General features: G+C 28.4%; 1 protein-coding gene across 1 annotated transcript in view; it reads left to right on the top strand.

Annotated features, from left to right (window-relative positions):
- The first annotated feature begins 430 nt into the window (after positions 1-430).
- Positions 431-12793, top strand: part of LOC111636558 (allene oxide synthase-lipoxygenase protein-like) — a 34029-nt gene continuing 21666 nt past the window's right edge. Inside the window, exons 1-5 of the mRNA XM_023381838.1 lie at positions 431-607; positions 10496-11001; positions 11455-11499; positions 11601-11726; positions 11808-11905. Of these exons, the coding sequence (XP_023237606.1) occupies positions 10504-11001; positions 11455-11499; positions 11601-11726; positions 11808-11905 (767 nt within the window). The 5' untranslated portion in view covers positions 431-607; positions 10496-10503. The remainder of the gene's footprint in view (positions 608-10495; positions 11002-11454; positions 11500-11600; positions 11727-11807; positions 11906-12793) is intronic.

Here is a 12793-nt window from a genome sequence, read left to right as displayed (position 1 = left end):
TTATTCGATAAAAGCTTAAAAATATGAAAAAATATACTTATGCATCTAAAATATATATATATATACATACATACAAGCGCTCTATTTTATATCGCAGGAGGAAGTTACTTCATTTCCTTTCATCATACAGAAATAATACACCGAAAAAAAATTTTTTAAATCTTCCACGAAAATATTGAGAAACAATAATTAAAAAAAAAAACAATAGAACAAAGGAAAAAAAATAAGGAAAAGCAATTCTCAAAGTAGTCTATTGTGATTACAATTTGAAAATCCCACAAAAATCCCAACCTTCATCAACGATTGCTGATTCGAAGAAAGGAATATATATATATATATTTTTATTATTATTTTTTTAAATATTAGTGTTGGTGACGTGACGTATTGGCGACGTCATAGTCTCTGATGTGACAAGGATGACTACTAAACATCAAGGTTTACAGCTACACCCTAGGTAATCCAGGAATTTTTCACTGCTGGCTGCTTCCTGATTTGGAAATGCGCCTGACACATGTTGTTTCCTTAAAAATATTTTATTAGTTAAAGTGAAAGTGTCATAATTCTGTCAGACACTGAACGTATGTTTACTCATGTAAAAATTGTTTGGGTAAGTAATTCTTATGGTTCAGTTTATAGATTAAATTCAACCGTTCTTTCAAAACTACAACGTTGTAGTCGTATACTCGCTTTAACACAGAGAGAAAGAGAGGGGGGAAAAACGATATAAAAAAAAAATATATATATATATATATATACAATTGCTGATATGAGTNAATTACTCCATAATTAAAGTGATAAATTTAATCAAGATAAAGATACAATGAATACTTTAAGTGATAAAATTAATGATAATTAGAAATGGGGAAGGTACGAAAATAAATTAAAATAGAATTTAATAGAACTAAAATATTAATTAGAAAAAGAAAAATTTGGGAATAGTGAAATTATGTGGGCCTATGCAATGGCGCGTTAGACTTTCATGGGGCCCATGTGAATTTGAATTAGGGGGCCCCATATTTCAGGTAATTTTCTTAGGGAAATTTCCTTGTAAAAGATTGATTTGGGGCCCCATCTACAGGAGGCCCCAAATCAATTTTTTTTTGTAAGGGAATTGCAGGAAAATGCTCCAGTGGGCCTGCATTACATTACAATAGCGAAAACAATATCCTCTCATTCCAGGATAACACTTTTAACTAATTATTCGACAAAGATAGAACCCATAATTTGTCGATTTTACTTGGAAGATTGCCCATTTTCGATTATTTTCACTAGCTTAATGCCCAATTACTTTATAAGTCAATGGAAACGGGAAACCGGTTCGATTTAAGTCGGACGAGATAACGAATTAATTAACAATTATTATTAAATCACATAAAAAATATAAAGCATAATATACGGTCCGAATGGGGAACAAAATTCGCGAGTGAAAGAACTGTTTGAGTAGAGCAGGTGTTCCATTAATTCGGCACGAGCCGTGCAGGCGGCCAATCCCATCCATAACACAGGACACAATGCAGTTACAAGACTTTGATTTCCCAATAGTTTCCCGTGAAATTTCCTACCGCCTTTCATTCATCAACATCTCTCTTCGCAATCCTGTTCTCGTGTGAAAAGCATCCTCCTGAGCCTCTGTATCCTCTGGGAGGTCCCCTAGCAAAATGCACATCGTCACATGGCTTGCGTCGGTCATGTGAAAGGTGACTTGTTATGATGCTATCTGCCTTATCTACTACATTATATTCCTTTTTTTTTTTTTATTTCTTCTCCCCTATATTTTTTATGTATTGTGAGGTAGAAAAATGTCTAGTGTTTAGCCGAACGCGCCTTTGTTAAAGATAACACTTCATAATTTTCTGGTGTATCGTGTGTCGTGTCCTATGATTAAGTGCTTACGCTCCAAATTTTTAAGTGTTAATTAATTATAAAACAGTTTATAAATCTTGTCTTTAGTGTTTTTTATTTAAAAATTAAGGACTTCAATAGTAAATTATTCAATAATTCCATATTATAAATAGTTATTTTTATACTTATTAAGTAAATTAAGTGTGTAAAACCTTTATAACTAATTTTTTTAATTGTTTAAATTATAGAAAAATCTATAGATTTATAGTAAAAATATATAGAAAACACTTAATTTAAGGTCTATATTTTCATTATCGTCTTATACATTAAAACCTGTGTAAACTAGAATTTCCGTTCTGGCAGGTTTCTGTTTCGTTCAGGTTCCGTTTTAGGCAGGTTTTACAGGTCTAAAAAGGCTTTTCCTTTCTTAAATATTAATTTTTTTCTGCATAAATTTAAATTTTGCTTCAAAATCTAACTGGAAACAATGTAGAATTTATAAATAACATTTGATGCGACGCCATTAAATTTAAGGTCTTTGCGTGTAAGTGAATACTAAGGCCTGTGTTAAGTCACGTTCTATTTAAAAATTAATTATTAAATAAGGAAAATAAGGATAAGAATATGAATTTTTTCGTTTCGTAATAATCATAAAAGATTTAAATTTGTAAAGATATATATATTTTTTTAAAGAAAGATCTATTCTGGAAAACTAGGACAAAGCTTGTGGTGTGTGTGTGTGTGTAAGTTTTCGACTATTACAACCCCATACTTTTCTTACAGTATGCGATTCTGTGGATGCAGCGATGCATAAATAAGTAAAAGTGACACAAGTCCATTTAAACTCCGCCCTATTTACCTACGTTATTCAAGAGACATCCAATCAGATTTTGGGAATGGGTACATCAATAACGAACGTGCTTCCGGTCAGAAAGCAACTCAACCGACTCGACTTTTAATCCTCTTCTTGAATAATTAAAGGTAGCTCCTAGATATAGAAGGGAAAAAGTATCTCCAGAGATTAGGTAATTGGCTCCCCCCTCTTCCCACCCCCAAATCTACAATCTCTGTTGACCTTACCTTTACTGTAATTAGAAAGGAGAGGAAGTAATGTTTAAAAAGAATGTTAAGTTTATATTCAGATCAGTGATGTGAACAAGGGCCCCCGGTAATTTTAATCATTTCAATTGAATTTTAAATTGGGATGGAGCAATTTGGTATTTTACAAAAGTTTCCCTTTTCCCTTCCTCCCTCCCTTCTTATTCCTGAATAAATGTTTTTCTTGAATTATTCTACTGCTTTATAGATTCGCGGTTCGAATTTTATTCCTATTTTTCTTTTTTTTAATACGTGATATAATGCCGCTGATTGGTTTAAAAATACGATTTTAAACCAATCACTTTAAGGATCGTACGCCAATTAAATCGATTTAAGGATCGTAAATCGTCGTGTTATATTGTTCAGTATAGGATCATCTCTCACGTGATTTCATAATTGATTAAATCAATTTTAATGTTCGACTATTGTCGTGTGATTTAAGGATTATCTCGTAATATTATTGGCTCTGTACGATCGTATTAGTTTGAAACTGTATTTAAGGATTGCACATTATATGATTAATACAATAAATAAATCATTATACTGATAATTTCATATTTTATATAAGAATAGAACATTCCAAGGATTCGTGTTTGGCACAGAAATTCTCGTATACATGTATATTATCCTGTATCTATTTATTATAAGGATCAGACTGTCAGGATATAAATTTATACATTATAGGAGAAATTTACAAGGTTATCTGATACATTACACCATTTTGATCGTTCCTAAGATTTTACGTATGAAGTGATCCTGAAAATTATCGAATCCTTGTATTAATATGGAATCCTTAACAATTTAAATGATTACAAACACATTCGTTTACATATGTTATAAAGTGAATATCATTTTAAGGACTACTTATGGTCATATAAATACCAAGTTCCCATAGCATGTATTCTACTTGTATATACAACAGAAAATACGTACAGTAGAATTTATTTCAGGATAAAATATTGTAATATCCTGCTGTAGTATAACGTAGGAAATTCTTACTTATTACATCAGTGTATACAAGGATTTTATTATGTAACCGGAGTTTTACCAAGTAAAGATATATCATACCATATTGTAACTCTACTGTACCGTCCACAATACTGGTTCTATTAGTTTATACATAAGGCTCATACAGTAATTTATATATAGGGCTCATAGATTAGTTTATAACTTATATAAGACTAATACAGTAGGTATATTAAAGGCTTAAATCGCTTACATTCCTATTAAATTTTAACGTTATTTTATTCACATAAGTAAACATTAATACAGAATTAAACATTCATCATCAAAAAATCCCTCTTTCACTTTACAGAGCAAAGAAAATAGAACAGTAAAATATCGTAAGGGGGAGGAGGAGAGAATCGCATTACAAGAAAGAATTATTTAAGACGTATTAAAATTAATATTCTTCCAGTAATTTAATTATAATTTAAGGCAACAAGACTAACAGGAAATTTCTGAATACAAAAACATCACCCGGATCTAGCAAAGGATCCACAAATTGAGGAGGAGGAGAGGGAGGAGGAGGAAAGGGAAGAGGAGGAAGAGGAGGAGGAGAGAGAGAAAGGTGTCCGTTGAAATTTAAAAATTAGAAATATTCAATAAACAAAAAATAAAATAAAATATAAAAAATAGATGCTCCGTCAGTCTCAGTCATGATTAGTAATCCCGACTGTAAGTAGAGACATCGCCGGAAGATATAAGAGGAAGACCCAGGTATAACTCAATTAGCGCCACCACGCGGGAACGGACGTGACCTGTCATCAGAAGGCCCCAGGGGACAAACCTGGGTGATTTAAATTTCGAAAAGCTAAGGAGAAATACGAATGAAAATAGAATTTTAAACTCCAAGAAGATAAAAAAATAATAATATAAAATAATAATAATAATAATAACTTTTATATTATTATTATTATTAGGCCTATTTTATTTTATTTTTTATTTCTATAAATATCAATAAAATATTAAAAGATTTGTAATAATAGAATAAAAGAGGGGATGATAGGAAATTTAATATAAATTTTATCCATTTGTATACATCGTTCTGTATTGAAAATTTCATTAAAAATCACGTCTACATATTTTTTTAAATTATGTAAATTTAATCGAATCTGATTTGGCATGGGATCATTTTTAAAGACGAATGGACACCAATCACGATATTTTAATACACGATTAAAATTTTTGTATTACAAACGTAATAAAATGATATACTATTTTTTTTTCTTCTTCCCTTTCCACCCTTTAAATTCGTGATCGAGTTAGCGCAGTTTACCTTCTAAACTGCGCGTTATACGCGATAAAAGCGTCATTTTTTCATCGAATAAATCAAATTTTTTAAAATTTCAATTGAAAAAAATTATNGATAGGGACTTACGCCGCATCGCTTAGAACATTAATGTTTTATCTAATTTATTTTCTCCCAAAAAAATATATTAAATTAAAAAAAAATTTACAGCTTTCAAAATCATAAATTTTTATATTTTTTCGTAATTTTATTATAAATAAAATAATAAGTATTGAACATTAATTAATTTTTCGTGTTTCAAGCGATTCGCGACGCGACGCGGCGCGGCGCCAAGCGTATTCTGCCCTGTAAAAGTACAGTACTTTTTAAATATAGAAACCATTATAAAATTTTATTATACAGCAAAACCTGTCTAAAACGGAAACCTGCCTAAACGGGAAAAATCTTCGAAACGGACCGATTTTCTGCTAAAAATAATAATAATAACCTGTTTAAAGCGGAAACATGAAAAATATTTAAATACCGTGCGATTCCGGTTTACACAGGTTTTACTGTATTTAATAGAATAATTAAATATAAGAGTTAATTATAATGCTAATTTAATTATCAGTTTTTCCATCTCAACCTGTTCTTCATTCAATGATAAACAGGTTGAGAGGGAAGAAATATTTTGATTATAAAGTTGGATATTTTCTAATAATAAAAATTCCAATTAAATATAATTTATGGTAAGAATTATTATTATTATTAATAGAAAACTTATTCAATATTTAATTTCTATAGATAAACATTTTGTTAAGAAGTCATGTACTTCAAAGATTTAGAATCATGTATCATAGAAGTCATAAAAGTTTTATATAGCTACATTAAATAGATTAATGCATTTATTATTACTATTTATAGTATAAATGTTATTTTATAATTTTAGTTGATGCTTTAAGACAAGTTATATTTTTATGTGATAATTTCACTCCACATGTTCTATATTTTATGCATGTTGAAGTTACGTAATGTTGCTTTATGATATGTTTGAAGATGCTGCTTATATAAAGTTGAGTGATGCCGGAATATTCATTGAATATTTATAAAATAATTCAATGAAAACTCAGTAATGAAAGTGAATATATATAAATATTTATAATGGTTTCTTTTTTATTATTATTATTATTTTATTCTAAAGACATAATAAAATTCTTAGCTGAATCTTGTAAAATTATGAGTGAAATGAAAGCTTAATTACAGTTTAATTTATGTGTAGTTTAAATTGAAACGGTCGCCATCTTGTTCCATAATGAGGAATGTTTCATTTGTCTTTAATTTAGAAAAATTATAAGAGAAATGAAACTGTGTTTACCTATTGTAATGAGGTATATCAAATATACTTACAGATAAAAATTAAGAATGTACAATACAATGAATTTTGTATGCCAAAAATGCAGGATTATATGTGCCATTCTAGAAGCTATAGAATGATTACTTATGATTTTAAGGTTTAAACAGTATAAACCCTGAAATTATAAGAAACCACTCCTCAATGCAACACAATAAAAGAAAGAAAAGAATACATTATCCCCTACTAACATTATAGACAAACCAACCCTTCAAAGCAGCCATTGCACAGTGTTTTGAGGTTTATATAAATCCCAAAATTTTAATTAAGTGTCCATAAATTGAAAAAAAAGTAATGAAATACGAGTGGAGTGAATTGCGAAGTGGTTTCTTATAATTTGAAATTCGTATAAATCTCAAAATCGTAAGAAAACACAGCACAGTGTATTAAATTTAGATAAAATGGAATGTCCTGGAGCAATTATCTTCCAGTTTATACTATATTTAATAATTTATAATATTAAAGCTATAAGATTCAATTTTGTTTCAATATTCAAGATAAATTCATTGATATAAAAATTAAATATTCATAAATAATTAAAGAAAATGATTTACAATTACATTAAGAAAACAAAGCGATCAATACCGTGTTTTGTAGTACAGTACAGTACAAGTATGGTAGCGCCATCTTCTGAAAATTACTAAATATAAGTTAGGTTAATTACAGTTAATTCCCCTAAAATTAATTATGTTATTATCAATTATATATAAATATATTAAAAAGTAAGTAATTACATTGCAATATTTTAATTTAAACTTTATATTTTATGCATTTTTCTTCTGTAATCGTCCATTACTGGTCAAGAAGGATGCCATGTTAAAGTATTATTTTGATTGTATCTTATCGGGTTAAAGATACTAAAATGGTGCCTAAATTGTGATAAAAATATATTATTTTTTAAAATATTTAAACGCATAAAATGGATATATTTTATATTTATTTATTGATGATTTTTTTTTTAATTTACAGATATGTTCACCAATTGCTCTCTTTTATTTGAATAAAGATAATGATCTTCTACCAATTGCTATACAATTATTTCAGGATCCGAAACCGGATAATCCTGTAAGTATTTTTAATTTATTTTTATATACTTTTTCCTTATTTCTTCTACTGGGGTCAACTTATGAATTATTTATTACGTGCAGCAAGAAAATTCAAGTTTTGAAGTTGTTGGGGTATTGGTTTTACTTGGAATTTTTTTACTTTTTCAATTTAAACCCCTAGAAAAGTTGTTCGAAAGTAAACACAAATACTTACGTTGTTACTCTTGTTGTTTATAAGGAAAGTCTTATAAGTATTTCATTGCGAATCACCACCTGAGATACAGAGCAAAATCCATGTCGCGACTTGTTGCACTGTTTCTTTAAAAAAAATAAATAAAAATATATTAAGTTCTGACTTTTAATTAAAATAAACTGTAGTTTAATCTTTTTAATATTATACACATTTTTTTAAATTAGCATGTATGACATTTTCTGTATAAGTTAGAATCTTACAATCATGCTTTATTCTTCGCCATCAAATACAGATAAAAATCTCGTGTTTCTGTGTATGAGGAGCATCTTATAAACATGTTCATAAGTTGTTTTACTAGTTTAAAGATAATGGCAATCTTTTAGTAAATGATATATTAATTTAAAACAGTGTTTTATTAACTAGGATGCTGCACCTTTGGAGGATGCGAGTGATAACAATAAGTTTTTAAACTTTAGATGTATAATATAAACTTTAAAGCTGTCTTATGCTATATAAATTCAACTCGACATACTGGGTACTCTCAGAGTCCACGATAAGCAGAACTCTTACTACTATCCTCTGTACCTTTTCCATCATGATCATAATTTTCAAAGAGGTGCGAGACCGTGTTTTGCGATTCAAAGGGGTGCCGATCATTAAAAAGGTTAAGTTTCACGACAAAACATTACACGAATGTAAAACAATCAATATATTGAATAAAATCACGGTTTGCAAAGTTGAAATACAACTTTAAATAATTTATTTAAAATTATTTTGCGACATAAAACAATGGCATTCGCGTATGGTTTTGTATTCAAGAATTTGGCACGCATGTTAGGTAAACGTTAACGCATCAGAATTATGAAGACAGAGCGCTTCAACGGTTAATAATTATGTAAAAATATTTTATATTTAAATAACAGCTATTTTATTCATGATTAAATGCATATACTCCACGCCCTGGTAAGCACTTACGCTTCACTATATTATTCTTTTTTCTATGGAAAAAAAAATGTATAAAATTCGATGACAAATTAAAAATATAATTAGCTAAAATGTAAGATTAATTTATTTAATGTTAAATTAATAATTTAATTAATAATTCAATACACAGAAAGCGTTACCTTTTACATCTGTTTGAAATACATAAAAATTTTATTAAGTCGTGAAGGACTGAGTTATATAAAATATTAATTTTTTAAATATTTTTGAATATAAAGAAATAGTAACTAGATTAATTTATCGTCTTTTCAATTTAGTTTTTCAAAGTCTCACTGAATTTTTGCTATTTTATTTATTTATTTATTTATTTTATATTACGATATTTTCTCGTTTTAATATAAAATTTTATTTACATATTTTACTCTTCAATTTTGATAATTATTTCATCCACCAGGGGACGTTCTAATTAATTTGCATATTTATAAAACGTTGCTTACAGCGACGCCAGTGACAGTTAACAGTTACTAAATTGGTGTGAAGAAAATTCGAATAAAATGTTAAAACTTTTGATTTAAAAAATACTTAATTAAAAATTTTATTATTATTTTAATCTTTATAAATGCGAGTTTTTGTAAATTTTCTAAAATTTCTAAAAAGTAACCTTCAGACATTTTGATTTTAGTCATGAAAGCGTGTGAAAAAAATGGTGTTTTTGAGTTTCTCTTTTAATAAATTTTAAATATTTTAATACAGTAAAATATTTATTTAAATATACAATATAACCTGCATCTCACGGTACTGAATATTTTTTTTCCGGTATGACAGGTTTCCATTTTAAACAGGTTACATATAGAATATCGCTCCGTTTCGAAGAATTATTTCCGTTTAGGCAGGTTATCATTTCATTTTAAACAGGTTTTACTGTATTTGAATATTACAACATTTGAATTTTACTATAATTTCCTGTCGTACAAGATATTTATCAATGTAAACGTAGAAGTACTACTTAAAAATGGCCTTGTAGTACGTAAAAGAAACCTGAAGAATAAGAAACAAGTTTCATTTTAATATTTCAAGAGAAGTCACGCGTTTAAATGAATACTACAGCAGGAATATTATAGATTCACGCCCTTCATTTTACACGAAGTAAATCTTTAATTATTAATTTTATGCTGATTTAGAAACTTATTATTTAAAAAAAAAAGAAAGAAAAGTTTCAGAAATTGTTGTAAATAGAGTATTCCATGGTCAATTTATAAGTATCCATCTTTACTGATGGTTCCTTCTTTTTTTTTTTTTTGTATTTAAAGTTATCGTTTTAAACAGGGGAATATGATCGATTTAGTAGAAGCGCATCAACCTTTGACTACGATTTTTACCAAAAGGCAAGCTAAAGACAGCTGGCTGACTGTTCGCCATTGTTATTGATGTTATCGTGTTACATAAAATTGGAGTGATAGCGGGGAAACATAGCACTTGTAAGCTGTTTTAAAGAGAATTGCGAAGACAAGTCGATAAACATATCTAGATCAGCAGCAACAAAGTTTTTTCTACGTCAGACACACGTACAATACATTACCAGAACCGTTAATTCAAAAAATATTTAAAAATGTGAATTGAAGCGCCACCACGACTAGTTGATTAAATTAATCGATTTTAAAAATTAATTATTATTATTATTTTTTTTTTATTGAAAATTGTTTTAAATTACGTTTTAATTAATTTTATTTCAGATGAAAATATGGGTCAGTGGTATAGCAGTTTTACAATTTCGGATCATAAACAATTATTAATCCACGTCGTTACGGGAGACAGGAAAGGAGCGGGAACGGATGCCAATGTATGGTTGGTGTTACATGATGATAGAAATAACAGATCGACGATAACTAAGCTAAACAGGCGTTTCCGGAATGATAACGAGAGAGGTAGCATAAATACTTTTACAGCATATCCTGGGAATAATTTCGGCAAGGCTATAAAAATCGAACTGTGGAGGGATAGCTTCGGAATTGGAGATAGTTGGTACCTACAAATGATTAATGTAGAAGATCCCGAAACTGGAGAAATTAGCCATTTTCCAGTTCATAGATGGATTAAAGCCGATCACCAATATGTTTTGATGAAGTATGATTGTTGCCTCCCACAAAAACATGATTGCGTACATCAGAGAAAGATGGAGTTAAGAGAGAAGAGGAATTTGTATTGCTTTCATCAGCATATAGATTGTGGACCTTCTCAGGTAAGTGTGGATTTAAATTAATTGAAATGTATATTATATAATTCTATATATACTTAAGTTATTAAAATTACCAAAAATTATATATTTATAAATTTAAGACACTTTCAGATATGTTTCATTGATCTTTCATGCGTTGGCGCGTATAAAATCGCTTGCATTTTTTCCCTAATTTTGCAAAAATATTTTAATTTTTGCTTCATAAATCAACTAAATCTTTATTGAGGTTAGGTATTAAATCATTTAAAGCATGAATTCTATATTTATAATCAAATTATATCCCGATTTGAGGCTCGTAATCTTCCGGTGGAAAAAAAATTGGGTACAGATGACACCAGTTTAAATTCTAAGCTAATTTATTAAATTATAAACTACGTTATTATTATTTTCTTAAAGAATTTCTCTCTTAATTTTTATAATTTACATATTTATTAAATGTTTTAATTGATTTTTCAGGTGAGATGTTTACCCGAAGATGAGAAATTTTCTCATGATTATAAAGTAAGATATACACTTTTTAAAGTATTAATGTCTTGAAATAATTTATTTAAATAGTTAAAAATCGATGCTAAATAATAATATTTACTATTCATTTTTTTCAGTGGGATATTGTAAAAAATAAAACAAAATTATTACTTCACACGAAAGTTATTAATTGGACGACGGAAAAATGGCGGTCGATGGAAAATTTAAAAAAAGTTTATAAATTTAGTTTGGGTGAACCTAACGTATGTCCTTTTATTTTCATATTTTAAAAAAAATAATTTGATTTATTCTACGATTAATTTCCCGTTAATTTATATATTAAGGGGATGATTTACTGGAATGAAGATATCTGGTTCGGTCTGCAAAGAATTCAAGGAGTGAATCCTGTATTAATTCAGCTGTGCAAAGAAATTCCTTCAAAGTAATAGTTTAAAAAAATATTTTTATCTTTTTATATTATATTAAACAATCGGGCCTAATATATTTTAATGTAAAATTTAGTGTAAAATCTAAACTACAACTAGTACAAATTTTTTAAAGGTAGCCCACCGAATCGAGTGGATAAAACCACTGAACACTAGTCGTGGGGGTTCTCGCCTCAACAAGCTAAACCATATGAATTTATCAGTGTTTTCTCCACGTTTCTAACAGGGATCCGTCCTTATTTAAGTGGATCCCTTCATAGATCACTCTCGTCTTTCGCTACTTAATTCCCACCAAATTCTCTCATGTTCTAACATAAAAAGTATGAAAATTTTACTACAAAACAAGAATTAAATTTGAAAAAAATAATAATTCGAATAATTAATCTAAATCTTCAAGTTCCTGAATTAACTAATTGCTGATTCATTACAAATTTTCTGCCTCATCAAACAGGATCTGATTCATAATAAATTAAAACAATGAATGAAGATCTTGCACACAGATAAATAAATAAAAAATAATAATAAATAAATAAATCATAATTCTAATTACAATGTTTATTAAACAAGAATTATGTTTCTAATGAAAATCGCGAAGATCATGATCATGATCAGGCAAGAGAGCTGCAACGCATAGAGAAGCAATTATCTCTTGACCAATTATAGCGTGTAAATGCAGTAAAATGATTTCTCAAGGGTTACGATTGACATTTACGGAGAGCTTATGCGATCAAATGTAAATTGCAATCCTTATTCAAATTGAGTAAGAGTCATACGATCAAAGAAAACAAATTTAGTTTAATTATGTTTAATTAACTGAAAGCTCATTAAAAATCTAAACATACAGACTTTATATACGTATATATATATATATATATATATAATTC

This window comes from Centruroides sculpturatus, unplaced genomic scaffold (genome assembly GCF_000671375.1).
Source record: "Centruroides sculpturatus isolate CEXI.00-Female unplaced genomic scaffold, Cexi_2.0 scaffold999, whole genome shotgun sequence".
NCBI classification, from domain to species: Eukaryota; Metazoa; Arthropoda; class Arachnida; order Scorpiones; family Buthidae; genus Centruroides; species Centruroides sculpturatus.
This window is presented reverse-complemented; position numbering and strand designations above follow the sequence as displayed.